We start from the raw sequence: 25,659 nt of genomic DNA, 5'->3' as shown, positions 1-25,659 counted from the left end.
GATAACGATAACGTTAACATTGATGATGATGGTATTGATGATGATAATGATGATGATACAAATAAGATCACGTGATATCCATGAAAATGAGCTATCCAATACTAAGAATAGGTGAACTAACAAAAATACCTTGCGTGTTCTTATCCAGATCCTTCTTCAACGTTTGATATAGAATTTCCAAGGAGGACCAACCAAGGGGCGATGAATGAAATATTTTTTTCACGAAAGAGCCGCATAACTCCTTATATGGATCAAACGAAAATCAAGTTTGGTGTAGAATCTGCTAAATCTTGTTACCAGAAAATACAATCGTTTCTAAAAACAATAGTTTTCTGTCCGGATAAATCGAAACGCAGTTTACTCGTAACCTACTCTTAGCCTTTGTCAACGACCCAAGAATAGCTAGAATAGCGCCTCGCTTTCACGATTGGGCTTTCTTTAGTGTTTCTTTGACAAAGCACGAAAACGAAGGCTTCTTTTCGTTGTTATATGTTCCTTTTTTCAGATTTTAAATAATTATTCTTTACTGCTTATTATTCAAAGAAATATAAATTCTAAAAAAAGCAGTTGGACTAGCTGAGTCTCGTTCATACACGAAAGGTGAGGTGCAGAATAATATATACAGATTAGAGCCACCTAGGAATAATAACAGTATGATAACAAACTAACCGCCGCACGGTTAGCTTAATTGGATAAGCGCCGGTCTGCCGAGCGGAAGGTCGCGGGTTAAAATCCCGGCTGGACCAAAACTCAGGGTCTTAAAATAAATGAGGAGAAGAACGCGCTGCCTTGGTTTTGACATCTACTAACTGTGAGACATTTTAGTCTTCTAGGATAGGAACGAAAAACCGTAGGCCCCGTCTCACAGCTCTTTCTCTGTTCTGATTCTTGTGGGACGTAAAAGAACTATCACTGCTGGTCGTAAAGATTAAGGGGCCTAGATTCTGTTGGTGTGGTAGAACCTTTCATGGACTGGGTGGGTAATGAAGGGTTGATATCAATTGAGACGCAAGTCCTGTTTCATCCCCTGTCACTGTGTTAAGTCTTCGTGGCGAATTCGATAAAGTAAAGTAAACCAAAATAAGAAAAAAAGCCTAAGAAAAGAGCGGACATTTCGCAACGCCACCAATGATTTCCCATCGAAATGACGTCTGAGAAACGAGCGCAGAAATTCCATACTGATGACGCGTCACTACCCAGATCTGACTGGAAAACTAGAGTTCGACTGGAAAACTAGAGTTAAGTATGTGGACGATCTCTCAGTCTTAGAGATTATTCCTAGATGTTCAACCAGCATGCTGCCCTTTTTAGCTAGGGATATTTGTTCTTATGCTAGTAGTCACGGTATGAAGCTAAATCCATCCAAATGTAAAGAGTTACGCATAGATTTCTTACAGTATAAGCTCTCCGACCTACCCCCCTTACAGATGTCGGGCAGTATTATAGAGCAGGTGTCATCTTATAAGTTGCTGCCGGTGTCCATCTGTCGCACAATTTATCGTGGTCTATTCACTGAGACTATATCGTGAAGAGAGCACGCAAGCGTCTCAACGTTTTGCGTGTCTTAACGAAATCAGGCCTCCCACCAGCTGATCTTATTCAGGTTTATTGTAGCCTTGTGCGGCCCATTTTAGAATATGCATCTCCGGTGTGGGCAGCGTTACCCAACTGTCTGGTTTAATTGGTGGAAAGCGTGCAGAAGTCTGCACTAGGGATCATTTTTCCAGACTGCTCTTATGAGTCGGAACTCGTGCGCTGTGGCTTGCCTACACTGTTGTCGCGCCGTGATGAGGCTTGCACGCGTTTTATATCTAACATCAAGGAGACCAGGTTCCTTTCACACCCGCTGCCGCAGCCCACGAATGTCGCTCATGGGTACGGGTTGGGGTCGGGTTTTTCCCGTTCTGAATTCCGCCTTTTCAGAACGGACCGCCTTAGTAATTTTGTTACCCACAGTTACAATAGGATTTAATTGCTTTTGCCTTCTTGCCATGTGTAGTTATGTGTTCTGCGTATTCTTGACCTCCCTTGTAATTTAGTGTTATACACTACCAAAGGGTTTGATAAACTGATTATTATTATCTAGGTAGTACCTCTGATTGGTTAAAGCAAATTTCCCACGCGGCATGACCAATCAGAAGCACTACAAACTGGGTAGTAACACGTGCGCTCGTTTCTCAGACGTCATTTCGCAGGGAAACCAGTGATGGCGTTGTGAAATGTCGACTGTTTTCTCAGGCCAGGAGCCCATAACCTGGAGCGAGCAACTTCCATGTACTCGTGTCACGGCGTTTTCACGGACCAGTTTATTTTTAGAACGGTTTTACCGCGAATTTAGAATATCCTTAAAGTCTCACAAACCAGTCAGCAAAACCTACAGATCTAAAAATGATGATTTTTGCCTTTTAATGTCTTACGTTTTCCTTTTTGATACCATTCATTCATAGACGTTGCGGAGATTACATTTTCGCAGAAAAAAGTGCCCTAAAATGTATCTAGAAATAAACCGGTCCGTAAAACACCGTAACATAGGCATAGTATGGGAGTTGCTCCTTCCGGGTTATGGGCTCCTGCCGAAAAAAAATCGACCGTTGGCATAGTCGAACGACACCACCCAACTAACTCTAAGAGAAAAAAACCTCATGATGAGGAATGTCTAGCCATTTTTGTGGAATTCTTGCATTTGATTCCAGGTCGCACCAACTGCAGATCTCACCGAACGCTTTGTGGCATCATTTAGCAGTGACCTGGGAAAATGTCAATGGGAGCTACGAGCTATTTGTAGATGGCAAGTTTGGGGAAAGAGGAGAGGACTTGGCGAAAGGAACTCTTATTATACCGGAAGGAAATGTTGTTCTCGGAAACGACAAATATTCCCATGTATCTGCCGGCTTTGAAGCCAGGGATGCGTTCGTTGGAAACATTTCCAGAGTTAATGTTTGGGATTATGTGCTTCCACGCGAAACGATAGAAATGCTTTTTCAGCGATGCGGGCTAGAGAACGGTGAAACGGTTGCATGGAGGGACTTCAAAAATGGATCTTTCAATGGTGTGGCCTTCATTCGGGAACCTTCATCCTGTCAGGGAGTGGAATAATTTATGAGAGATCTTCTTCTAACGTTGACGACTGATTTTTTGGAGGCGTACCTGAACGCAACTTGTACGAGGATCACAAAAATGTGCAAAGAGATCTTGACTTGGCTATTATTAAAAGTAAAGAAGGGGTAGAGAACGCTTTGAATGCCATTAGCAGAATCGCCAGCTGATGAAAACATTCGTACAGAAGATCAAGACGGGCTTCGATCGAATTGAGGCAAGATATGTGCTTAATGATCGATTATTTATTTCTCCGTGCTAAGGCAAAGGGGGTGAAAGCCAGCTTATTCTATCACAGTTGAGGTTGAAAGAAAAAAAAAGAAAAAAAGAATTCTAGTAGAGGTATTCTAAATCCAAAGATAAATGTTCACCTGTGAGGAATCTAAATAAAAGACTCGAATCTTGATATTAGGATCCTTAACAATCAAACAACGGGAAGCAGGAAGCAGGAAGCCTCGATAATCATGATCTAAATTTAAATGCATTTGATCTTACATCCGCAAAAAGTTTAGATATATTCCCCCACTAAAGAGTTATGATATGTTGTCTCCAACGCTCGCCAGCAACAAGGCTATAAAGGAGTGTCATGTTGGACTGTGGCGTTGACGAATTGTCGACATCATCTTATTGAGAACATGAAGCCATCTGAAAGATGTGCAATACATATCGAACAGATTTTTGGACTCCCTTATTTACTGGTTCACGTTTGTTTAACCACGTTGTCATAGGAAACGTAAGCTTTGACTACAAAAACAGTGAATATTTGCTCATAACGCCCCCTGCTATTCACTTTTTATACGAAAAAAAAAAAAAAAACCGCGTGGTAATATCGCCTGGCTGTGCACTTCAGGGAATGCTCAGTTACCTAGACTGAAGGAATGCCGATTTATTATTGAATCAAAATAAAGCGTACTGCCAGGCTTTTCTAAAAGAAATATGTCGGAAGAATTTTTCCTTTTAATGTGAGTAAATCAACTGCATGTTTATTAGAGCCCATCGTCTAAATAGTGTTAACGGGAAATGAGCGGTCGGGACACGGGCCGTCTAACTGCAGAATATTGGTCGCAAAAATAGTGACACCCCTCTTGGAAAGCAGTGATTCAAATTTCGCCTAAATGGTCAATTTGCGTTTTGAAAGACCAAAGGGAACAATGTTCAAGGAAGTCAATTGTTCTCAGTGTCTTTCCGGCATCTGTGTGTCATCCTCTTGTAGCGTTTTTTCGTACCAGTACTTTCCCGAGTCCGACGCGTATTCATCCACAGCCTCCTTGAACAGACTCAAAGCTTCTTCTCGCTCTTCTAGCCTCAAGTAACAATACCCCAGCAAGACACACGAATCGGCGTACGAGAACGCTTCCGATGACCTCTCACGCTCGTCAAACAGCTCGGGCAGCAATTCGCGGGCCATCCCGATTTGCCCATTGTCGACGTAACAAGAGAACAACAGGTAGAGAGTGAAAGTGGGCACCCAGTACTCTACCTCTGTGCGAGCTTGAAATTCCTCTTTTAGAAAATCATCGGGGGTGTGGGCCGTGTACTCGTTGAATACAATGAAGGAGCACCAAGATGGCGCAGTCCTGGACGACTTCAGGACGACAATTGCCTCATCCAAACGCCTCTGGTCGTACAAAAAGTTGGCAAAGAGCAACGCACTACTTGCATCGTGATGTACAGAGGTGAGAATCTTGCTAAATCCTTCGTAAGCCTTGGCCAAACTTAGATCCCGCTCAGATGCGCTTTCGGCTACTTTGGAAGCTTCGTGCTGCAGCCTTGCTAAGTTGGTAGTCACCATCATCATCATTCTGTGAGTAGGAGTTTGCTCATCATCATTCGTGTAGTAATAGACCAATGCTTCCATGAAGCGAATGAGAAGTTTCACTCGCGCTGGATGCCCTTCAAAGGGAGCTTCATCCATCGTCGGTTCGTTGTCAAGTGACTTGAAGTGCGCTGCGAGGTGGGCCATGTCAAGGAACTTCCCCTCTGCAGCGTAACAAAAGCCGAGATGATAAAGCCCCTGCAAGAACACGCTCTTCTCCCCGTCAATGGAGTCTTGCTTTGCGACAAGACGGATCCCTGTAGCGTACCTATTGCGGTCCTTTATGGCGTTGTCTTCATTATTTGGTGGCGACAGTGAAGACATGCGCCGGTAGAGATCGTGAAATCGGATCAGAAAGGGGATTGGGTCTTTTCGAATGGCCTCGAGTTTCGCGAGCCAGACGCCGAGGTCTTCCTTTTTCACAAGTTCGATCAAGTTGCACTCGGGTGTGAAGTAGTTCGATATGCGTCCTTCCCTCAAACAGCCTATCAGTTCGTCAAGTAGCGTCAGAAAACCCCGTCCCAACGTATCCATAGTCCATAAACTGGAATGAGTTTTTTCGCACGTCCAGAACAGAATCGTCTTGAGGTGGTAAGAAGCCAGTCCCTCGGGTTCCTTTAGCTCCATATGGTGTAGTGCTTTCACAGCCAAGTAGCACAGCCTCTGCTCCTCGCGGAGACTTCGTCCCAGTTTTATCTCCGCGAGGGAGAACGACATCCGCCACTCCACGTCCTTGTCCTGGCTCAAGGCATGAGGTTTTGGAACAAGATGAATACCTGTAACAAAAATAGCAAGACTTTAAGCTTAGGATTTTGTCTCGCCTCATTCCGCGGGCCCAAGATTTTTCTTATGGGACAGTTGGGTTGAGTTACTGACATATGTAACAGCCGATGTTACAAACTAAGTTAAGTTTCTAGGAGAAGAGAATCATATCATCATCATACCAAGCTTACAACCAAAAAAAATGATCGAGATAGGAACTTTGGCGACTGGTGAACCCCGGTTGAGTAATAATCCTTCAGTGTTATTGTTGCATATAGGGCGCAGGCACGTTTAGGGTGAGAGCGCATCTGTTGAAACGCCAAACAGGTTAAACCACCTAATTGGATCAGGGCTGAGACGTGGCCTCGCCTTCAAGGCTCTAAAGTAATCTCGTTATCACCCCTTTCTCTCGTCTTAGCAAACAAAAGAAAAACAAAAGAAACAAAAACCTGATTTGATGATGTCCTGTATAAGCTCACTGCTGGGCCAGTTTGCTGGTCGACTCCGTTCTCGCCATTCGCTCGCCTCTTCGGGCCACTCAGCACAAACCGCGAGGATCACGTCCAAGTTCAAGGGAACTTCCCTAGATTCAAGGAGGGCGGCGGCTCTATCCTCGGAGGTGTCAAGGAGGAGAAAGAGAGGGTCCAAACTGGTTGACAATGTTTCCAACATCTTTTCCTTAGCTCGGGCAGATGTATAATACAAGCCTCCATCTCCACCGGAGCTGGTAGGCTTTAAAATGCGGCAAAAACCAGGTTTTAGGTCTCCATTCTGCCTCCAGGTTTCCAGCCTGGCACCCGGCTTCATTTCAACACAATGCATAGTATCCAAGTCCGTATTGAAAGCAATGGGGACACTCTGTCCGGTATCCTGCCGCATCATCATGTTCGGCAAAGACAAGCCCTCGGCTACACTGCCCGATTGCAACATGTCTCCCGGGCTGCCGTCCGGCTGTGCTTCTCGTGAGTGGCAGAGTGCGAAGATGTCCCCCCGTACATCTGGCAGGAGGTATTTGATGATAAACGAGAGTTTCAGAGATGCCCCCTGGATGATATTATCACTTCCTGTGGCCACGTTTGACATGACGAAGCTGCAGCAGAACAAGAAGATTTCAGTCATTCCTTTTGTAGATATAAACACTGTACATGATTTCCCGCGTCACAAAAGCGACACTTCTGGATGCGTATTAGGTTAGATGAACTTTTCTTACTCATATACTTTGTCACTAGCTGTGCTCATGTTGTGGGAGGCTCCTTCTAAAATGTTCAACAATTGGTATAGGATTTAATGGAGTCGAAACCAATTGTGGAATTGCACACATTTTAGGCATCGTACTGACGAACAGTTCCAGCTTTTAGATTTTTTTGTTTTTTAGACGTTTAGATATTTCGAACAACAGCAATTTGCCGTCTGTCCTCTTTAAATTGTTAGGTTACTCAGGTGTCTCCCATGGTAAGATGGCTCTTGGCAACTCAGATAAAACTTAGTAGTGCACTCTATTAATTTTAACCCCAATCAAATTAATTATATCCCTAATCAAAATCCTTTTGTCAAACCCTCCTAAAGGAACTTTGGAAGGTAGCGGAAATGGAGGAGTACACAACGAGAATACGAGGGGAAATTTAGCTCTAGTCGCTACATCCTCCCTTCTTTGTTAATTTGAAGTATTACCTCACAAGGAATTCAATCAGTCTTACCATACACATTAATATAATAAATAAAAAAATATATATTGTTATTTAATGTTAAATACGACAAGAAATACAAGAAAAATAATTTAGAAAAAAAAAAAACTTTACAAGTAAATAAAAAGGTTTTGTAGTAAACTTCAAAGCCAGTTACAGAGTTGTTTTAAATCTCTTTGTATGAATTTTCAACTTCCTGTTTTCCAAGAATCATGAAAATTTATGCTTTGTGATAAAATTCTCATCAATCATCCATTTCTTCTTCAATTGAGTTGTGGTAATGCTTCGCTGATGAACTCAAAACAACTGTTGAAAATCGTGACTGGATTTGCACGCTCGTCATAAAGTGTACAAAATCTGCGAGTGGTGAATTATCAATGAATTTTCCGGCGCTGCAGAAACAAACAAGGACTGTATTAGCGCCCGATTACGAGGAGGGAGGCTAACCCTCGCTCCAGGGTTTCTTGAAGTATTTCCAGTGACATATTTCAAGCTTATTTGTTGTAGTCACTCAACTCTCGTGACCGCACGAAGGTTATAAAGTTATAACGGATGGGTAATAGCGATTTTCCTATCAGCAGAGATGCCAACCCCTGGAGACCTAAAATCGGGAGACTGTCTTTTTTTTCACTACCCCTCCCCCCGGAATTTCCACGACCCCCCCCCCGCCCCCCTTCCTTCCCGCAAAATTGACCCAGCCCCCAATGGGAATGACTTAGGACATTATATGACTTCTTACATGATGTACATACTATCAAAATTCGAAATCATCGCCGGTTTTGATGCTAGAAATAATCTTTGTCAATGACTAAATACGTACAAAAATGCCCCAGAAACCGTACTGCGAGTAAGAAAAATTCAAGTTTTGAGCTAAAAATGGGCTAAATCTCAAACTAAGTCTGTTTTACTTTTTACTAAGTATTCAATATTCATAGTGGACGTAAAAAGCGGGTGATTTTTTATCTACCAAAGCGGGAGAGCGGGAGACGAGGCAAAAAAGCGTAAGTCTCCCTCCAAAAGCGGGAGAGTTGGCATCACTGCATCAGAGTTCACCATGAACATTTATTCTAAAACTGCTCTATTTATTAGTGATATGCACAACATATTGAAGGCAACTTTATCAATGATGTCAGCTAACAGAAATGATACATTTCTCTACTGTCAGGTAAATTTTGGGCAGTTCTAAGCTGACAGTTAAAATCGTCTACACCCTCAGAAATAACTAGCGGGCCACGATCTCACGGCCACACGAAGACTTTAGAGTTCCTGGGTTGTATTTATAAGCCGGAAGTGATCGAGACGCCGACTCAGCATTTTCGATTTCCAGTTGATTTTCAACCAAGTGCAATAAGTGCGTTGTTAATGAAAGTACTCTGTGGCTCTATACTGGGGGACGCTATAGAATAGTTTCGAGCTTGACAGGCAAGCCTTCAATTAAACCGTCCACACTGTCAGATAGCAAAAGTAGTTTCTGTGTAGATAACACTTAACAAGAGTACGTAAAGCCAGGGTCCCGGCTACAACCCACCTGAAAAACTGTTAGTGTTAGCCGGAGTTGTTGATAATAAAATAGCAATGACTTCAATCAATAAAACAGACGTATGACAGAGGTTCCCGGCAGAATGATAAGGTATTGAATCTTCGACTCTTCACCGTTGAGAGTCGATCAGAGGCATGCAGTTTGGCTGGCAACCGAAGATGCATGCTGGGTAAATTCAAGTGGCCGCCATATTGGAAAACGAGAAAACCCTGGGGCCAAGGTCGCTGGAAACATGGCGGACGGCGGTATTTTAGTGTTCGATAGCTGTTTTAGTCATCGTTTGCGCACTTCAAGGTTAGTATTGTTTATTTTAAGCCAGTTAACATGTCTGTATTATTTAGATGGTCTAAGAATTCTTTTATTTTTCTTCTTTTGCCACGTCCTTGGGCCAACCACACTAAAATAATTGAAGGCATGAAGTCGGCCGGGCGAGCTCTTTTCTTCCTTCCGTTGATATTTCCCTCTTTAAGATCGTTGTTAACCCTCAAATTATTACAAGTTTCTCAATTTTCAAAAGTTCCATTTTATTCCATTTTATGATAAGGTATTGAATCTTCGACTCTTCACCGTTGAGAGTCGATCAGAGGCATGCAGTTTGGCTGGCAACGGAAGATGCATGCTGGGTAAATTCAAGTGGCCGCCATATTGGAAAACGAGAAAACCCTGGGGCCAAGGTTGTTGGAAACATGGCGGACGGCGGTATTTTAGTGTTCGATAGCTGTTTTAGTCATCGTTTGCGCACTTCAGGGTTAGTATTGTTTATTTTAAGCCAGTTTACATGTCTGTATTATTTAGATGGTCTAAGAATTCTTTTATTTTACTTATTTTGCCACGTCCTTGGGACAACCACGCTAAAATAATTGAAGGCATGAAGCCGGCCGGGTGAGCTCTTTTCTTCCTTCCGTTGATATTTCCCTCTTTAAGATCGTTTTTAACCCTCAAATTGCTAGAAGTTTCTCAATTTTCAAAAGTTCCATTTTATTCTATGTACCTCCTCAAAAGGCAAGGGGAATGGCAATTAAATTCAACGGCGGCTGGCCCAACCTCACTTCCCCTCCCACCCCCCCTTCCTCTTCCCCCCGAGGGTACTTCCTATACTAGCCTATATTGTGAAGCTCCTCCCGGAAGGGGTACCTTTTTCGGGTTTAAGGTATATAAAAAGTTGAGGATTCCACTAGTTAAAGAATATAAAAGAGTATTTGGACATTTGTCATTTTGTTCTGTGGATGGACCTAAGAATGTCAACAGAGAGCATACCCTGTAGAGTGTTACCATGTTACCACTATGAAAAATAGGAGAAAACTTCCTGGCATAGTGATTTATTCATATTTGAAATATGGTGCTATTTGTATTTCACGGTGGGTTTTTAGGGCAGTACTAAAACACGGAATACGGAATCCGGAAACGGAAACGGAATACGGAATCAAATATCAATGATAGAAAATTAAAGAATTTCACATTACACAACTTAGTACAATCCAAAGAGAATTTGTCTTAGTTTTCTTGGCAGTTCCCTTAAATATATTCTTGTTAGTGTGTCTTGATAAGGTTTGCCGTAGTGTGGGTTACTGCACTGCAAGGCCGATGAAAGCAATTTTACGAGTAATTTTTATTCACGAGTTCATGGGTTGAATAATACAGTTAAATATAACTTTTGTAGCTAATTGTCAAGAATAGTAGTAGTTAGCCTCAGACCACACCACGTGATTGTCCCAAACTGAATACTCCACACATGACCGACCGGTGACGTGACCCCAGTTCCGGTGGTGTTTTAGCAATAAGTTCAACTTTTTCGCCAAGCTGAATACTGATGGAATACTGGTCTACCGGTAATTGAGTTTACATGGACGTCCGTATTTTTGTTGAAGAGGCTTATTAAACATGGCGCATTGTTTTGATGTAATCGGTTGTGGAATTAAGCAAATGCATGCACAAAGCTCTCTTCTCTTTGGACTCCACAATGCCATGGTTCTCTTGAGTAAGTTGTCTTGATAAATAAAACTGAACACTGTTGAAGGCAACCCAGAAAAGACACTAAGAAAAACTTGACAGCGACGACTTTCAGTTATATAAATGACGCCTCTGACGATTCAAACGAAGTCTGTCTCCATATAACTTATCTTTTTCTTAAGGCACTAGTTTTTGTCAGTAACGTTTTTCTCCTTGCTTTGCTGTCCCATGAGAATTTGCATTCATTGCCGATAGTGGTATCAAGCGTCTTTTCACCGGAATCAACTCCTCTAGTGATACAGCAGGTCTCCTCTCCTCTACTCAGCTAATTTATTCATTTGTGTCTTTTTTTTAATCTGTTTACTCATTTTATTGTCATTGCTAGTATAATTATTTTTTTTCAAATCGATCGCTTGGAACCTTCTTTCACAGATTCCGTATTCCGTTTTCGTTTCCGTTTCCGTTTCCGTTTCCGTTTCCGGATTCCCGATTCCATGTTTTAGTGCTGCCAGGGTTTTTACAATCATAATTATATGCAAATTTCCTTCCTATAAAAGCCTAGCTGATTTTAAACAAGCCCCTCCAAGGAGTTACGTGTAAGGTCCAACAAAAAAGCGCTTTGAAAATACATGTACCCAGCTTATATAATTTTGCACTTTGATATTAAAGTTAAAGAAATTGCAAAATATTTTATACGCAAATTAAATTGCTGCATACAGTGATCTCTTGGTTTTAATTAGGCCTTTTTTTTACAAACTCTCCAGCTTTTCACTTACTGCAGGTTGTCAGTTCTAGTTGTAGCATTTCCAGTTGAACAGATTCAGTTCCTGGATAAATTATGGGATCAAGAAGCATCAATAATGAGCTTATGCAACTGGATGGCAGAGGAAAGAAGGCAGCAATCCTTGTGTGACAAGAATTTTGTTGGAAATATAATTCTGCCAGATCCTTTTGCAAAAGACCAGAACACAGTAATATTAAGTGAAGATCATGACAAAACATGCAAGTAATGGCCCTGGCAAGTCTGTCACACATGGTTATTTTGCCACCCTCTTCCCACTGCCATCCTGTTGCGTAAACTCACTAATAACTGCTCCTGACCAACAAAGGCGGAGTTCCATTACTGTGCCGTTGATTTCTTCCATTGTACCTTTTTTTTTCTACACCATCCATATTGTTCAAGGCTAGCACACTGAGGGCTGTTATGGTGTTAATCTATAGCCTGACAGGTCCTCATAGGCAGTGCAAGCACGAAGATGTTAGTTTTGAATATCTTTTATATCTAGCTGGATTTTTGAAAACATGGCTCAATTATGGTGACTGCTTTGAGAATTTCCATAGGAGGCGTCCCATCTTGGTTGGTGTCATCGTCAAGTTTAGACCCTGAGCTAACTGCCCATGGAGTGGGAACAGGCTTCCATGTGAATCCCTAGGGGGTGGGGGAGAGGGTGCTGCAAAAGTATGCTATGGTAAGTTAGTCTCTCTGGAGAATGATCTCACTGATCATGTGTCTGGTTTAAGTTCGTCATGCCAAGTTCTTTAAATGGTCCAGGCCGATTGGCTAAAGAAAGGATACCTAGCACTGATGTGCTCTGCTGCGAGGCTATGTTAGGTCGGGGGAGGAGAAGGTGGGGGGGGGGGAGTTGGGTGATGCTTATGGCTAGTGTAAGTCTCAAGCTGCCTCAGTCATGATTATAGGGCCTTAAAGCAGCTAGAGATCACCCACTTGAGAGTGTCTTTTTGATAGAATAACCAGGAACCAAGAAGAGAGTTGCCTTAGAAGGCTTATGAGTAAGAGCTGAATTTCTTCACAATATTGGCCACTGGCCCCTCTATTTAAGTCAAGTTACAATAAGCTGTGTGGCCTTGACTTGCCAGCTGGTGCAGTGTTCATAAATTCGGCATGCTTACCTCCTGGTAAAAAACAAATTCAGGAGCTTCATACCAGGAGTTTGGGGGGGGGGGGGGGGGGGGTTGGGGGTGGGGAGGGGCTAATCCAAGAGGCTCAACACCACTCCTGTCACATATACCTTTTATTGACAAATAGTACCCCTTTCACATTATTAGTTTTAAAATTGCTGCGTCCCCTTTAACTGCTGTAAATTCACTGCTTTTATTTATGATTAAATCAATAAGCCAGGAAGCTTTTCGTTGTTTTCACATCCATAAAATGTGCTTTTTGGCCTTTTGGGTGCAATGATAGAGTTCTCTCTACCGTTTCATATACTTCAACTAGTGAAATCCGTACCTTTCCATATCCCTCAAGCCTGAAAAAGGTGTCCATTTTGGGCGGAGTCTCCAGCTATAGGTCTCTATGGGGAGTATTACATCCCCTTCCCCCTCCCAGCTTCACACCACACCTGTGTATTTTAAAAAATTAAGATGAATCACAGGCACAGTATCAAAACAAATAAAATGAAGATCAAAAGGACTTTCATTTATATTTTTTATTTCTAAGTTACTGGTCTGTGCTACAAATAAAATGCTGCTGCAATCATTGGTATTTGCAAGCCACATTCATTTGAAAACCCAGTGCTTGAGAATAATGCCTCAGAGGGTTTCATTTATACTAAGTAGCAGTTCATATGTGTTTCGAGACTGTTCTCATTAAATGAGAGTAACAAATTTTGTTACTCAATCTCTTGAAGATGAGTATTGAGAGAGTGGAGACATCATCCATGTACAATGTAATAATGCTGGTCCTGTTTCTTTAAATGTGACATCAGTGATGGATCCAGTCTTGATTGAGGTAAGGTAAGGAGTGGGAAACATTGTGGGGGTGGGGGGGGGGGGGAGAAATGGGAGGGTATTGGAAAAAAATAATAAATAAGTAGGCCTCAGTTTTGTCTTAACATAACAGCGGGGGAGGGGGGAGGGCAGTCTAGCCCTTCCCTGCACTAATGAGATCCTCCACTCATCCACATTTAGTACTGGGCTGAGCATAGGACAATATTGTGTGCAACAGGAATTACGGCAATTCTTTTCCTACTGAATCAACCAAATACTGTTGTATTCCCTCTAATGGATGGCCTTTTGAAGGCAATTATAAGAAATGCAACAATTGTTTGGTTGAAGTATACTGTACAGTGTAGTGGACCCCAGATCCTAAGGTGTTTAATTACAAATTTCCGGGAGTATTTGCGGGTCAAAGTAATCGGATGTTGTAACATTCTTAGCCTGTGTCGTAGGCGTAATCTAAGCCCAGTTTTTGGACGTCTGCGAAACAGCGCTGATGACCTGGTTCTGGGCCCCCAACGGACTCAACGAATTACCGGAAATGCGTTTAGAATTTTCCTTCAACCTGATTGGGAAATTGACAATAGCTTTTTTAACTGGCCAATCTTGACGCACACTCAAGGGGTACGGATTTAAACTATTTCATATTTCAATTCACGTTTAACGCGAACACTCTAAATCAACTCAATAACCAGAGCTCTGTTTTTCTTCTGTTTAATTCATGGAATTGAATTCGCATTTCTTCAGCTCTGTTTTACACAACAGATTCTATCGTGATAGGAACTTAGAGTTGTAATTCCTTGGCCATTGCCTTGATCGCGGCAAACGTTTCCATCCCAGTTGGCATGATCTGATTGGCTGGCAGCGCGAATCCATATCGGCCCGTGTCCCTAAGCTCCAGGGCAAATGCGTATTTTACCCCTAGGACACCGTACGCCCAATCCTTTGTTGATCCTGAATTAGCATCTAAAGTAAAAAGGAAAAGTAAAAATCACAAACTGTTGAACAAGCAAAGAGGTGTACGTAAGATAAGGGTGGTTTCGTTGCAATGGTTGACCGTGTAGTCGTCAAATAAGCAACTCCATAGTAACAAGATTATTGACTGGAGGATGAAACTCTACTGTACTGTATGAAAGATTGAAATAACAGTCCAGATTAAAACAAAATTAGAAATACGTGTATTACAGAACCTTGCAAGGCTCAGGTGATGGTGGCCCATAAAATGTCAGGGAGCAAGGGTGGCGCAGTGATGAGAGCACTCGCCTCCCACCAATGTGGCCCGGGTTCAATTCCCGGCGTCGACGCCATAGGTGGGTTGAGTTTGTCGCTGGTTCTCTCCCTTGCTGCGAGAGGTTTTTTTCTCCGGGCACTCCTGTTTTCCCTTCTCCTCAAAAACAAACATTTCCAAATTCTAGTTCGATCTGGAACGCACGGACGCGTTGAAAAGAGTTCATAAGAACTCCTAAGTGCTTCGCGGGTAAACAAATTACAATTGTTTTTCAATTTAGGGATGAGGGAGCGCTAGAGAATGATTAAAATGGGTGAGTGAGGAGGGCGGGTATTAACAGCGGCTCTAATATTGGAAGCTAAGATACTCTATCTCCTTTTGCTAGGTGTAAACTGGCACCCAGTCTCCTGGCTTTAAAAAAACAAACGGATGAGATCTGGTACTGATGAAAGTTAGTTTGCGGAATTTGCTTAGAAAGGTATTTCAAAGTTGCCTAGGTCTCGTGTATAGAGATAGGTTGAATCTCTGCAGGCTAATATGCAGTGGCATTTGCTTAAATTCTGATTGGGTGAGAATTAGTGTACTGCTTTTTAAATTCATTTGACTCACAGATAATGATTGATGAAGGACCGACTCTATATCTTGTTCCGTATTCATTATACAGTGCCTTTACCGCGACGTCAGATACTCGCTTCTATAGGAATAACAAATAAAAGAACGATTTAAAGGGTGTTGCAGACATGTTATTAGAGACCTTTAGATTCAAGGATGAGCACGACTACGTGAACGAGATTTGACTTAAAGGAGCTGTGTCACCGCCAAATTCAGCCAAATTAGGTAATTACAAAATGCCCGTTAAATTAAGAGAAACGTAAAAATAACCGCTTATTTAATAAATAACACAACAGATACAACAGATGCCACGGATGCGCAAAACTGAAGAAGATTGAAACGGATTGAAACTAGGGTTTTTGAAAACGGTTCAGCCTACCAGTTTTTCAAAGTTGACCTCTGCTGTTTGCAACTTCAAAAATAATGCTCTGGAGACATATCTATTTGTCTCGAATCTCTGATTTTGTCATTTCCCAGTGTAATTTAGTTGCTTACTTTAAGTTCCATGGCGATTGAGGGCGAGTAATTGGCAAAATTCAACAATATGAACTGGAATGCCGTGACACAGCCCCTTTAAAGTTTTTTCGCCTATTTTCAAAATATAGACTTGATCCCGGAAAGCTTCATTTTACCATATTTCGCTAGAAAAGTTAGCACTATTATCTTTAGTGAAGGATTTGGTTATTACTTATTGCTCTGTGTTAAAAACGTAAGGAATAAATTCCATCCGCTTTTGGTTCAAGTTAACAGATCACTTTCGACAGGTCACAAGTATATGGTCACTCTTTTACTTAAAGCTAACTAAACCAAATTATTTGGATCTGAAACAGTATATTGTTAGAACCGTATACGCCTACGCCTATAACCTGTGTACAGACGTCCCCCCTCCCTCAGATTTTTTTCTGAGGGAGAGGGGACGTCTGTACACAGGCTACTACGCCTACTATCGGCTCAATATATATTGACCCACCAATTCTGAATAGTCACTCGGATAGGCTCTTTTGTATCCCCATGGGGTCATCCACAACTGACTGTAAGCGTGGATATCCATATAGCCAATAAGACGTCTGCGATTTCTATACAGATATCGAGCAACGTTTCGAACCTCCACCTCGGAGAATGGGCGAGAGCCATGATAGGTGTCACTGCATGGACTCGAACTTGTTCCAACACCTGTTCAGGAGGAAACATTAATACCGAGCATGAAATCCGTGTGCCAGCGAAATATATTACAGCTGAAACAACTGGAAGTACGTTTAACTCTTAAATGTGAATTCAGTGGCGTAACATTACACTGACATGTACAGAGTTGTCCTTGTTTTCATAATCTCGCTTGTTATTCGCCCTATGTAACGTAAACCAAAACAGTCTTGGATATCCCAGATTCAACGTACTGGATGTAGATTCCTTGACAGCCAATCGTTAGCGTGATTCCGAATTTCTTGAGCTGAATTGTGGATTCCAAAGCCCAGGATTCCAGATTCCACAAGCAAAATTTTCCGGACTTAGTCCATCCTCAGAGACCCAGGGGCAGTCAGTTGGGTCAGGAAAAAAGGCGCGAAAGGTTTTCAAGAACGGACAGGAGAGCCCCCGGGATGCTACTCTTAACGAACCAGTTCCACGACTTATTCGAATGCTTGTCTGCAGGTGTTGTCTGTGATTGTTTTTTGCGTCGAATCAGATGCCAGCATCTTTCGCGCTGCTTTCGTGATCTTCTTATACGAAGGAGATTACCTGCGAACTCGACTGTTCGCCGCGAACAAGTCTAGCTCGTGCAATAGAGCTTTCATCGAGAAGAGTTTTCAGATTTTCAGTGAAAATGAGCCCCTAAAGTTATGGAACGATGTTTTAGTTACTATATGGGTACCTGCCCAGGCGAAGTTCCAGTTACGATTAGGATCCGTTCCTATACAGCTGCTGCCAGCGTTTGGTGATCTTGTTTTCCTCCACATACGATTCTGTAAATTCACACAACGAAATACGGTTAAAACCCGCTTTACGGACACCCGCCTGATAAAGACACCTCATTATTACAGACAGTTTGCTTTGTTCCTGTGGAAAGAAAACCCTTACATTTTCTCTAAATTCAACCCACTTAATACGGGCACCCGTATATAGACATTTTCAATTGCCCCCCACCCCCCTCTCCCAGTGTCCGTATTAAGGGGGCGGGGGGGGGGGTTGATTGTACAGTAGACAGCTTCTATGAAGAAAGCAAATTCAAACCTTGTTTAGCAGTGGCAGATCCATTTAAACATGTTTAAAAGGTGTTAAGCTAAACAATGATGGATCCAGACTAAGAGGACCTAAGAGATTAAGGGGGGGGGGGGGGGCAGGGGGCCGAAAAAAGTGTTTTTGGCGACGCCCCCCCCCCCCCCCCCCCCCCTTAATCTCTTAGGTCCTCTTAGGTCTGGATCCATCACTGTTTAGCTTAACACCTTTTAAACATGTTTAAGGTTTGGTATGAATGGGACTTCAGCTGGATTACCGTCTGGGTAAACACATATCCATCGACGTTAAAGACCGGCATTATCACCCAGTCAAGTTTGTCCACCATCTGAGTCACTGAGGAGTCTTTTCCATATTTGGACAGCATCTGCAACAGAATTAGAGAATCTGACTGAGTGAATAGAAATACGTCATGCCTCCCCCACTCGAATGTATGCGAAGTCTGACTAGACCCTCTGTACTTAGTCATATACTTGGTAGAAAACCGCCATGCTGAAGATCAAACCCGTGTGGGTTACTTGTGTTAATAGATCTTTTTTCGATACGGTGGCCATATTGAATTAATTCGATTTAAGGAGTATTCTAGGATGCCCAGGGGGCATGAGCACGTTTCGCTTGTATTTTCGAGCGCTTTTCGGGACATTTTTTCTTAAAGTTTTCTTAGAATAAGATTGTAATGGCAAAAAAGATCCTTGTGCCGTGTTTGGATGTAATAATGATCGCCTTTTTCTAGTTTAGTATTGGAATTGTGGTCTTTCATTGTATATTTCTCAGGAAAAAGGCGATCATTATTACATCCAAACACGGCACAAGGATCTTTTTTGCCATAACAATCTTATTCTAAGAAAACGTTACGAAAAAATGTCCCGAAAAGCGCTCGAAAATACAAACGAAATGTGCTCATGCCCCCTGGGCATCCTATGATACTCCTTGAATCGAATTAATTCAATATGGCCGCCGTATCGGTAAAAAGGTCTATTCTTGCTGGGTATGTGCCGCTGGCCTTTCAGAACACCTAACCGATTAAAGTTTATTCTATGGCCCAATAGTACACCCCATCTTAGTCTCTTTTTGGAAAATGTGATTTTAGCGACCCCAACTTAGTAGCTTTCTGTTTATGCATCTACCTTACAAAGCCTTTTAACTTAAGGTCACCCTAAAATGAATTGAGACATTGCTTAATTTAACTTTACAAAGTAAAAAATCTTGCCATTTTTAATTCCCACACCTACCTGAATTTTCTGATTCCCCAAATCCCGAAAATGTGCGACATTAAATGAAGATATAAATTGCGATTCAATCTAACAAACCTGTTTAAGAATGATCATACAAGTTGCGGGTGTCACCCACTCTCTGGCGTGAATACCACAGTTGAAGAAAAACACTTTCCTCCCGGCTCCAGGATTGGAGGAGATCTGATAAATTAATTGTTGTCGAGAGAAAAAGAAAAAGACTTTGGTTAACTTTGCAGGCACTTCATGACATTATTTATGAACGAGAAATCGTCAGTTACAAGTTAACAGAATGAGCCATTTCGAATTGTCTCAAGCCTGACTCTTAGCGAGGCCAAGTGCGAAGCTATTGATATGGAAAATGATTTTACGTTCTTATGCAAATAGAAGTCATTTTCACAAGGAAGGTTTTGTACTTTTCGGCCTCGTTTTGAAAGTGAGAAAGAACTCGCAATTCGCCTAATTCACTTGGTTAGTCAGAATTCTCTGGTTAGATGTTGCTTTGAGAGTTTTTTAATGCCCCGTTTTTTTAACTCTCTATAGAACTTGCAACTCCTTCATAGAATACCTTTATTGCGCGAATCGTCCTCCCTTCATAGGATTGCCCAAACTCAGTTACCATAGTCGCCAGATTTGGGTAAGTAGACACCAAGTTTTGCATTTCTTCCTCAATCTGAAATGACAATGTGCTTGAGCTGCATGTAATATGAATGTAAAATACAGAAGACAATAATCACCGCCACCACAGTTTCGATTTCAGCCGCTTCAGAGGCCTCTTCAGGGAGCTTAACCAACGACGACGGCAACGATAACGGCAAAAAGGCAATAGGTTTAGATTGGCAAAATAACAATTGTGCACGTGCATTGCGCTTTTTTGTACATTTCTTCGTCGTCACTGCACGACTACGACGTGAAAATGCCTAATTTCACGTTTTGTGGAGGACGTGAATTCAACTAAGGCAACGACTTTCTTTTTCTTTTCCTGAAATTTGGTACAGTCTTTTAAAATTCAACTCCAGAACAAATTGCCAACATTTGACGAATTGAGCGAGATGGAATAAGCGCGATAAAGTTTTGAAGCAGCTCGGCTTCACTTTTTAAGCGACGATCTCGTAGCCGTTGCCGTCGTCGTTGCTTAAGTTCCCTTTTGTGCCGTAGGGAAGCTGTGGAGAAGGGGAAAAGGAAGCGCGCGAGGGACGATGGGGAGGGAAAATAGCCTTTTCCCTCTTCCCCTTCGTCCCTCACGTACTTCCCTTTTGTTTATAATTATTATAGCAGTTAACAACGTATGTATGCTTAGAAAATTAGCCACAAAGGGCGCCAAGCGTAGACTATGCTGCTTTCTAGGAATTGGACACTAAGAAGGGGATAACGAGTTAAATCTTCACTGGTGCAATCAAAAAAAAAAACTCTTAAGAAATCCTAGAGTGTATTCTGCGTACAGGAACACCCCAGTATGCTTGAGCGCCTTCTAACTCATGGAACGGTTTTGGCTCCACCCATGAGTACCAAGGCCAAACAGAGTCGGCAAGCTTGAGGTCCCTCAGCATTTCAAAGAACAGCACTTTTAGGGCCTGTTTACATGGAGTGGGGGACCCCGGTCTAGTGGGGTAAGTTTCTTTTGTTTTCACGTTCTGGGGGACACAAAACAAAAGAAACTTACCCCACCAGACCGGGGTCCCCCACTCCATGTAAACAGCGTCTTAGTGCAGCATTATGCCTGTCCATCTACTTAGTCTGCGCCAGCGATGAACATCGCGCCAAGACGTGAGCAAGGCTTTCTGGTAAAATACCTTACCGCACATTCTGCACATGGTGTTAATTTGGTCTGGAGTACCGCTCTTATAAGCCACATTAACTCGGATTTGTGAGATTGGTAAGAGCTGTTCATAAATGAGAGTTCCATAACCCGCGTTTTGCTTACTGTGAGGACATCTACGGTTGCTATTCCATCCAAAAAAAGGAACAATGACCACCCATAACTTGCATCATCGTCTTTAAGATACAAAGTTCTTCATTTTCTTTTGTCCCGAATAAACCAACTCGACCCCAATATTTTTGAATTAGCAAATTATGTCACTTGTTTGCCCCGCTACGAAAGCACGTGACATTGTTCTTATCCCATCAGTCCTAAAGCACGAACAAAGATGGCGGGTATCGTGAATAAAGTGTTTTCCTACCAAGGAATTGCGGACCCAGACTCAATAAAAACAAAGATTTGCAGATTTTTGCTCGCTCAAATAATTCAACCACATTACAGGCTACGAATAAAAAGGATTCAATTATAATTATAACCACACATTATAATCGTAATAGTTGATATAATAAAGTGGATCCCCTCCATATAATCTCTCGATTTTAGAATTTCAAACTCTTCTTCGTGCGAGACAGTCATGGTATTTAAGAGGTTCTACCGTACTATGTTCAGTATATATCTTTTTCCTTACTTGCTTGAGTTGATTGTAGCGAGCGTAGTTAAACCCAGCCCGTTCAGAGCGGGACCGTGGATTTTCATTGTCCAATAGGGTCTGTACATCTGGTATGAGAATTGTGAAAGTTATCCCTTCAGCATGTAGTTGCTTGGCGAGTTTAGGGTATTCCGCTTTTGTGACGTGGATGTCAACAGGTGCTCCTTCGTGGGAGGGGTGCGTCCAGAAATCTAGGTTGACCTGAGACAGAGATTTTTGGCCAGTGAAGATTAAGAAGAGAGTAAACTTCTATGACTATACTTCGTTAGAAACTCTATGACGCTTGCATTGACAGCTTTAAGGTGCAGGTCTGATCGTTTTAGAGTGAGCGTCCTCTCTATGAATACCGCCTAAATGGCAAGCATGATTGTGCATGGGGCCATATGTGAAAATAGCTTGCATTGTAAATTTTTTTCATTTAATTTAAGATTTGTAAATTCCGTTCCCTGTAAGCTACTTTATCGAGTTAGGCCCAGGCCAAACCTTCTGCTCCAGGCAGGATAGAACGTCTGATGACCGGGCCGGGACAAACCTCGATCCTCACATGCGACGAACTAAACTATTATTAAACGTTTGTACGATAATGTATGATGCCTCGTTCAGTGGGGGGAGGGGGGGAGGGGGTTAAAATTGCTTTTTGGTCTTATTCAGTTGATTGGCTCGACGCGTCCTAAGTTCAACGTCTGAAGATCTTAAGACGATCTGAACTCAATTTCGGTCGACCTAAATTAGAATTTGGTTTGTGCTTTTAATATGAAAAGCCGGTTCGACGTTTGACCCAGGCCTTAGTTCAACTTAATATCATTTGAATTAGAGCTCTCTCTAATAATCATGGCATTTGCTCAAGTTTGTTTACAAAATCGTACCTTGACAACAAAACTATAAATTAAAAAACCTGTATTGCTAAATATGTTCAAATATGCTTGTCATACTTACATCGGCCTTGTCTTCAAGACTGACGAGGAATTGTAGTTGGGCCTTGTTTTTTGGAGTTGCACGAACAACTCGATCTCTAAATAGGAAAAAAAAAACATACAGCTGGCTGACAGCACAGTCACGAAATCCTGGTTTCTCCTGCGTGAGCCTTGGGTACACTTTTTAAGTGCTGAGAGAAAATAAGGCATCTAAAGTATCCAAGATTTGGAGAAGTACACAATGCACATTTCAGGCGCTGTGTTGAAAGAGCTAATTTGACGTTTTTGTTACAAACGTTTCACGAACAAATGATTAAAGTCGCTTGTCGATCAGTTGGCGTAAATGTCACTTGCCAGTCTTCTAGCTATTAAACAACGATCAACTAAGTTGACTCTTAATTCACAATGTTACCTTAGAATGTGTTAAGTGTAAAAGGATGCTTATTCATTTTGCCCCGGCAAGATTTTGAAAGTCGTTATCTCATTTTCTCCTCCCATAATGCTCATCCCCCCCTCCCCCAACCCAACACCTACTGCTTCTCAACTGTAAGATCGGTTTCGATTCGGGTGACAATTTACCCACTCTAGATTAACGATCTCGAATGAATCACGCAACGGCATTGCAGCTAACACTAAGGTATCATGAAGAATCACTGTCTAAACGTAACAAAGTGGGTTTAATACCACTCACACAGCAACAGAAAAATCAGTAAATATCAACAGTCAGAGCTAGGCTACGCGGTTGCCAAGACATGAGCATAGAGAACTATATTCTATACAAAATTTGGTTATTACCACAATATTCAAGTACGTCATAATTCGTTATCGAAAAAAGGCGAACATCTTGCCAATATCCTCACTGCGGCTTAAACTTGTTTAAACCTGACCTTATTTAGACCCTTGATTTAATCTGCCCGGATACAAGCTCCTTATTAAATAAATAAGCTCGTTTATCGTTAGAAGAGGTCTTAGCGAAAAGGGCATCCTTAAAAAAAAAGCTTGGAATACGGTGTTTCCCCCCTTTTCAGAGACTCACATTTAACCTACAGCCTCCCAGTCTTTCAAAACAAGTTGATCAATACGAAAATAACCTATTTGTGATTCTTGTTTTGCTTTACTTTTCATTAATTTCAAAATTGCTGGCATTGTATTCGAGATGTTGTTTTCCTCCCACTTTTCTGACACTTAATTGTTGCTCAAAAACTTACCCTCTAAAACTCGCTGGTCCTTCGCACTGGCATTTCAGAAAAATTCCAAACAGTAACACGAAGGCGAAAGAGTTGCGCATTTTGAAGGCGAGATCAAAACCGTTTCTTCGAACTTAAGAAACTACGAAGACTGAAGATTTTACACCTTAACGTAAAAACCTGAAGTGTAAACTGTAGTCCTTCAATCAATTCCAGGTGAACTCAAACAAGAGTCCGAAAAATTTGTAATAACCTTTTGTGTTTAAAATTTCCCATTAACGCTGGAGTAGCTCCTTTCATGTCATTCGTGCCTGAAAACAAGCGGAAGAGATTTCGATGAATGGTCACCATTAAGATGGTATTTGAGCAGATGTTTTTGAATCCATTTCCTTGCAATAAATTCACTCACATGTTTAGGTAGCTGTTTGGTTCAACATTGCACCTTTTTAAAGGTGTCAGAGGGTCTCCTTAAGCTTTTAGGCTCGCGTTTGTCGAACATCCCAGTGACTTATCGAATAGTAGATGTAAACAGTACATATTTTCTTTAAAAATGAATTTAGAAAAAACTTCAACACATTCTACAACAAACTAGGACCTTCGATGCTTAGTTCATGTACTATTTCTTCGTCTGTGCATTTCAATCGTGGCGGAGACTAATGACGGGGAGATGAGGTCACTCTGAACCGACTCGGAATTATTGCTGCTAATTTTCTCGGACATACAGTTGTATTTGCGTCTTAGAAATCGCCGCGGTCAGGAGTCCATTATGGGCTCATGCATGCTTCGGGGTATTTCCCCTTTTGTTTTCCCTTAAACATCTAATGATTCTTTTCTTAAGACGCTCTCTCTAAATATATCTTTTACAGGGGGTATAACTGGGATAATTTTCTTTCGCAATATTCTCATTGACTTGGTGGGCATCAGGATCCCAAGTGCGTCACGAACTGTGGTGCTTAAAAAAAAAAAAAAAAAATAATAATAATAATAATAATAATAATAATAATTGGCGTATTGATCTTGCTTGTAATTACGGTTAATAGTGAAAGGTAAGAATACTGCAGTTTGCGTCTTTAAAGCGTGAATAGGGTTAAGGTCATTTCCTTTAATAAAAGAAACGATATTTATAATTAGGCCTACAAGAAAAGCCTCATTTGGTCGCTTTCCCGGAAACAAAAAGTGAAATCCGGTCCCTCGTAGACCGGATCTGTGTCTTAATGACATGGAACGCGCTTTCTTTCTTTCTCTCCTAATTCCACACGGATTTAAATCTTCAGTGTCCTTCAGTTACTGGCAATATTATACTGAATACGTCGTCAAAGTTTGCGTGGCGAGCCAGAGGGAATTGGGGAAGCTTTGTGCACAATTTTGGCCTTTAATATCCGTATAGTGACCCGATATAACTGGTGAAAAATCACAAGCCATAGCTTTAGAGGCGATACCACACGCCCTGTCTATTTCTCATTTTGTGTTTAAAGTTATACACCATGAATTTCTGTGCCTAAATAATGAATGGCCCACAAAGTCAAAACCGAACGGATGTTATGTTTTAATTTTTTGGCATTGTCATCGATCCGCCTTACCTGTTCCGAGTTCACGGTGAATCGTCAAAGAGGGGTCAAGATTCCAATGAGTGGGCGAGCTGCATCTCATCCTGTAGACTATCATTTTCGTTTTTGTAAAAATGACGTGTAATTGTTTTTATAAAGATTCCTGAATTACTCTTGCTATGATACCAAGGTAGCAGTGCTTTTGAACTCGGCTCTATTTAGCCCGATAATATATCCAAAGAAAGAATTTGCTTTGTTCTTACGATAAACTGGCGAAATTCTCTCTTGGTCTGGTAAGAAAATGGCTTTCGCAGTTCCATGTACTTTGTTCCTCTAGTAATAGTAAAAGAAACTTGAGCATGTTTATTGGAAACCCATCACGATGCCATGCACCTATCATTTGATCAGCTTCCGACGCAAACTTAAAGTGTGCGTAGGATCATGTCTTATGGACAGTGTATTGTTATTTTTCGTCCCAAATTCTTAGAAAGTGATGGCATATTCTGTCTACAGTTCCCCTCCTTGTGCAACAAAAAAAAAAAAGATGAAAAATATCGGGAAAACGACCTTGGAGACTTCCAGAGGTTGCCATGATCAGTTAGAGAGTTATAAATCCCAATAGACCACAAAACAGAGTGCTACTCTACCCATGATTTA

At 41.7% G+C, this 25,659-nt stretch overlaps 3 protein-coding genes across 3 annotated transcripts; 1 reads left to right on the top strand and 2 right to left on the bottom strand.

Annotated features, from left to right (window-relative positions):
- Window positions 1-2,652: 2,652 nt before the first annotated feature.
- LOC140922553 (C-reactive protein-like) lies at window positions 2,653-3,096 on the top strand. The gene has a single exon (XM_073372530.1). It carries the CDS (start codon window positions 2,653-2,655, stop codon window positions 3,094-3,096), a length of 444 nt encoding a protein of 147 aa, XP_073228631.1.
- A 22-nt stretch (window positions 3,097-3,118) lies between these two features.
- Window positions 3,119-6,761, bottom strand: LOC140923318 (uncharacterized). The gene is made up of 2 exons (XM_073373412.1): window positions 6,124-6,761; window positions 3,119-5,688 (listed from the first exon to the last, which is right to left on the bottom strand). Exons 1-2 carry the CDS (start codon window positions 6,755-6,757, stop codon window positions 4,271-4,273), a joined length of 2,052 nt encoding a protein of 683 aa, XP_073229513.1. The 5' UTR covers window positions 6,758-6,761; the 3' UTR covers window positions 3,119-4,270.
- Window positions 6,762-14,318: 7,557 nt separating this feature from the next.
- Window positions 14,319-23,708, bottom strand: LOC140922425 (carboxypeptidase B-like). The gene is made up of 10 exons (XM_073372413.1): window positions 23,477-23,708; window positions 22,291-22,366; window positions 21,334-21,555; window positions 19,455-19,559; window positions 18,965-19,069; window positions 17,914-18,021; window positions 17,293-17,383; window positions 16,396-16,598; window positions 15,423-15,507; window positions 14,319-14,551 (listed from the first exon to the last, which is right to left on the bottom strand). Exons 1-10 carry the CDS (start codon window positions 23,554-23,556, stop codon window positions 14,370-14,372), a joined length of 1,257 nt encoding a protein of 418 aa, XP_073228514.1. The 5' UTR covers window positions 23,557-23,708; the 3' UTR covers window positions 14,319-14,369.
- Window positions 23,709-25,659: the final 1,951 nt, after the last annotated feature.

The sequence above is a fragment of the Porites lutea genome, chromosome 13 (genome assembly GCF_958299795.1).
Source record: "Porites lutea chromosome 13, jaPorLute2.1, whole genome shotgun sequence".
NCBI lineage: Eukaryota > Metazoa > Cnidaria > Anthozoa > Scleractinia > Poritidae > Porites > Porites lutea.
Note: the sequence above shows the minus strand (reverse complement) of the source record. Positions and strands in the feature narration are given on the sequence as shown.

Excerpts from the sequence above, each read along its gene's own strand:
- LOC140923318 (XM_073373412.1), bottom strand. The coding sequence starts at position 6,757 with ATGTCAAACGTGGCCACAGGAAGTGATAATATCATCCAGGGGGCATCT. Across the intron at positions 5,689-6,123 it reads ACAGGACATCATCAAATCAG|GTATTCATCTTGTTCCAAAA; the intron begins GTTTTTGTTTCT and ends TTTTTGTTACAG.
- LOC140922553 (XM_073372530.1), top strand. The coding sequence starts at position 2,653 with ATGTCTAGCCATTTTTGTGGAATTCTTGCATTTGATTCCAGGTCGCAC.
- LOC140922425 (XM_073372413.1), bottom strand. The coding sequence starts at position 23,556 with ATGCGCAACTCTTTCGCCTTCGTGTTACTGTTTGGAATTTTTCTGAAA. Across the intron at positions 19,070-19,454 it reads GGACGATTCGCGCAATAAAG|ATCTCCTCCAATCCTGGAGC; the intron begins GTATTCTATGAA and ends TTAATTTATCAG. Across the intron at positions 16,599-17,292 it reads CTGGAACTTCGCCTGGGCAG|GTGTTGGAACAAGTTCGAGT; the intron begins GTACCCATATAG and ends CCTCCTGAACAG.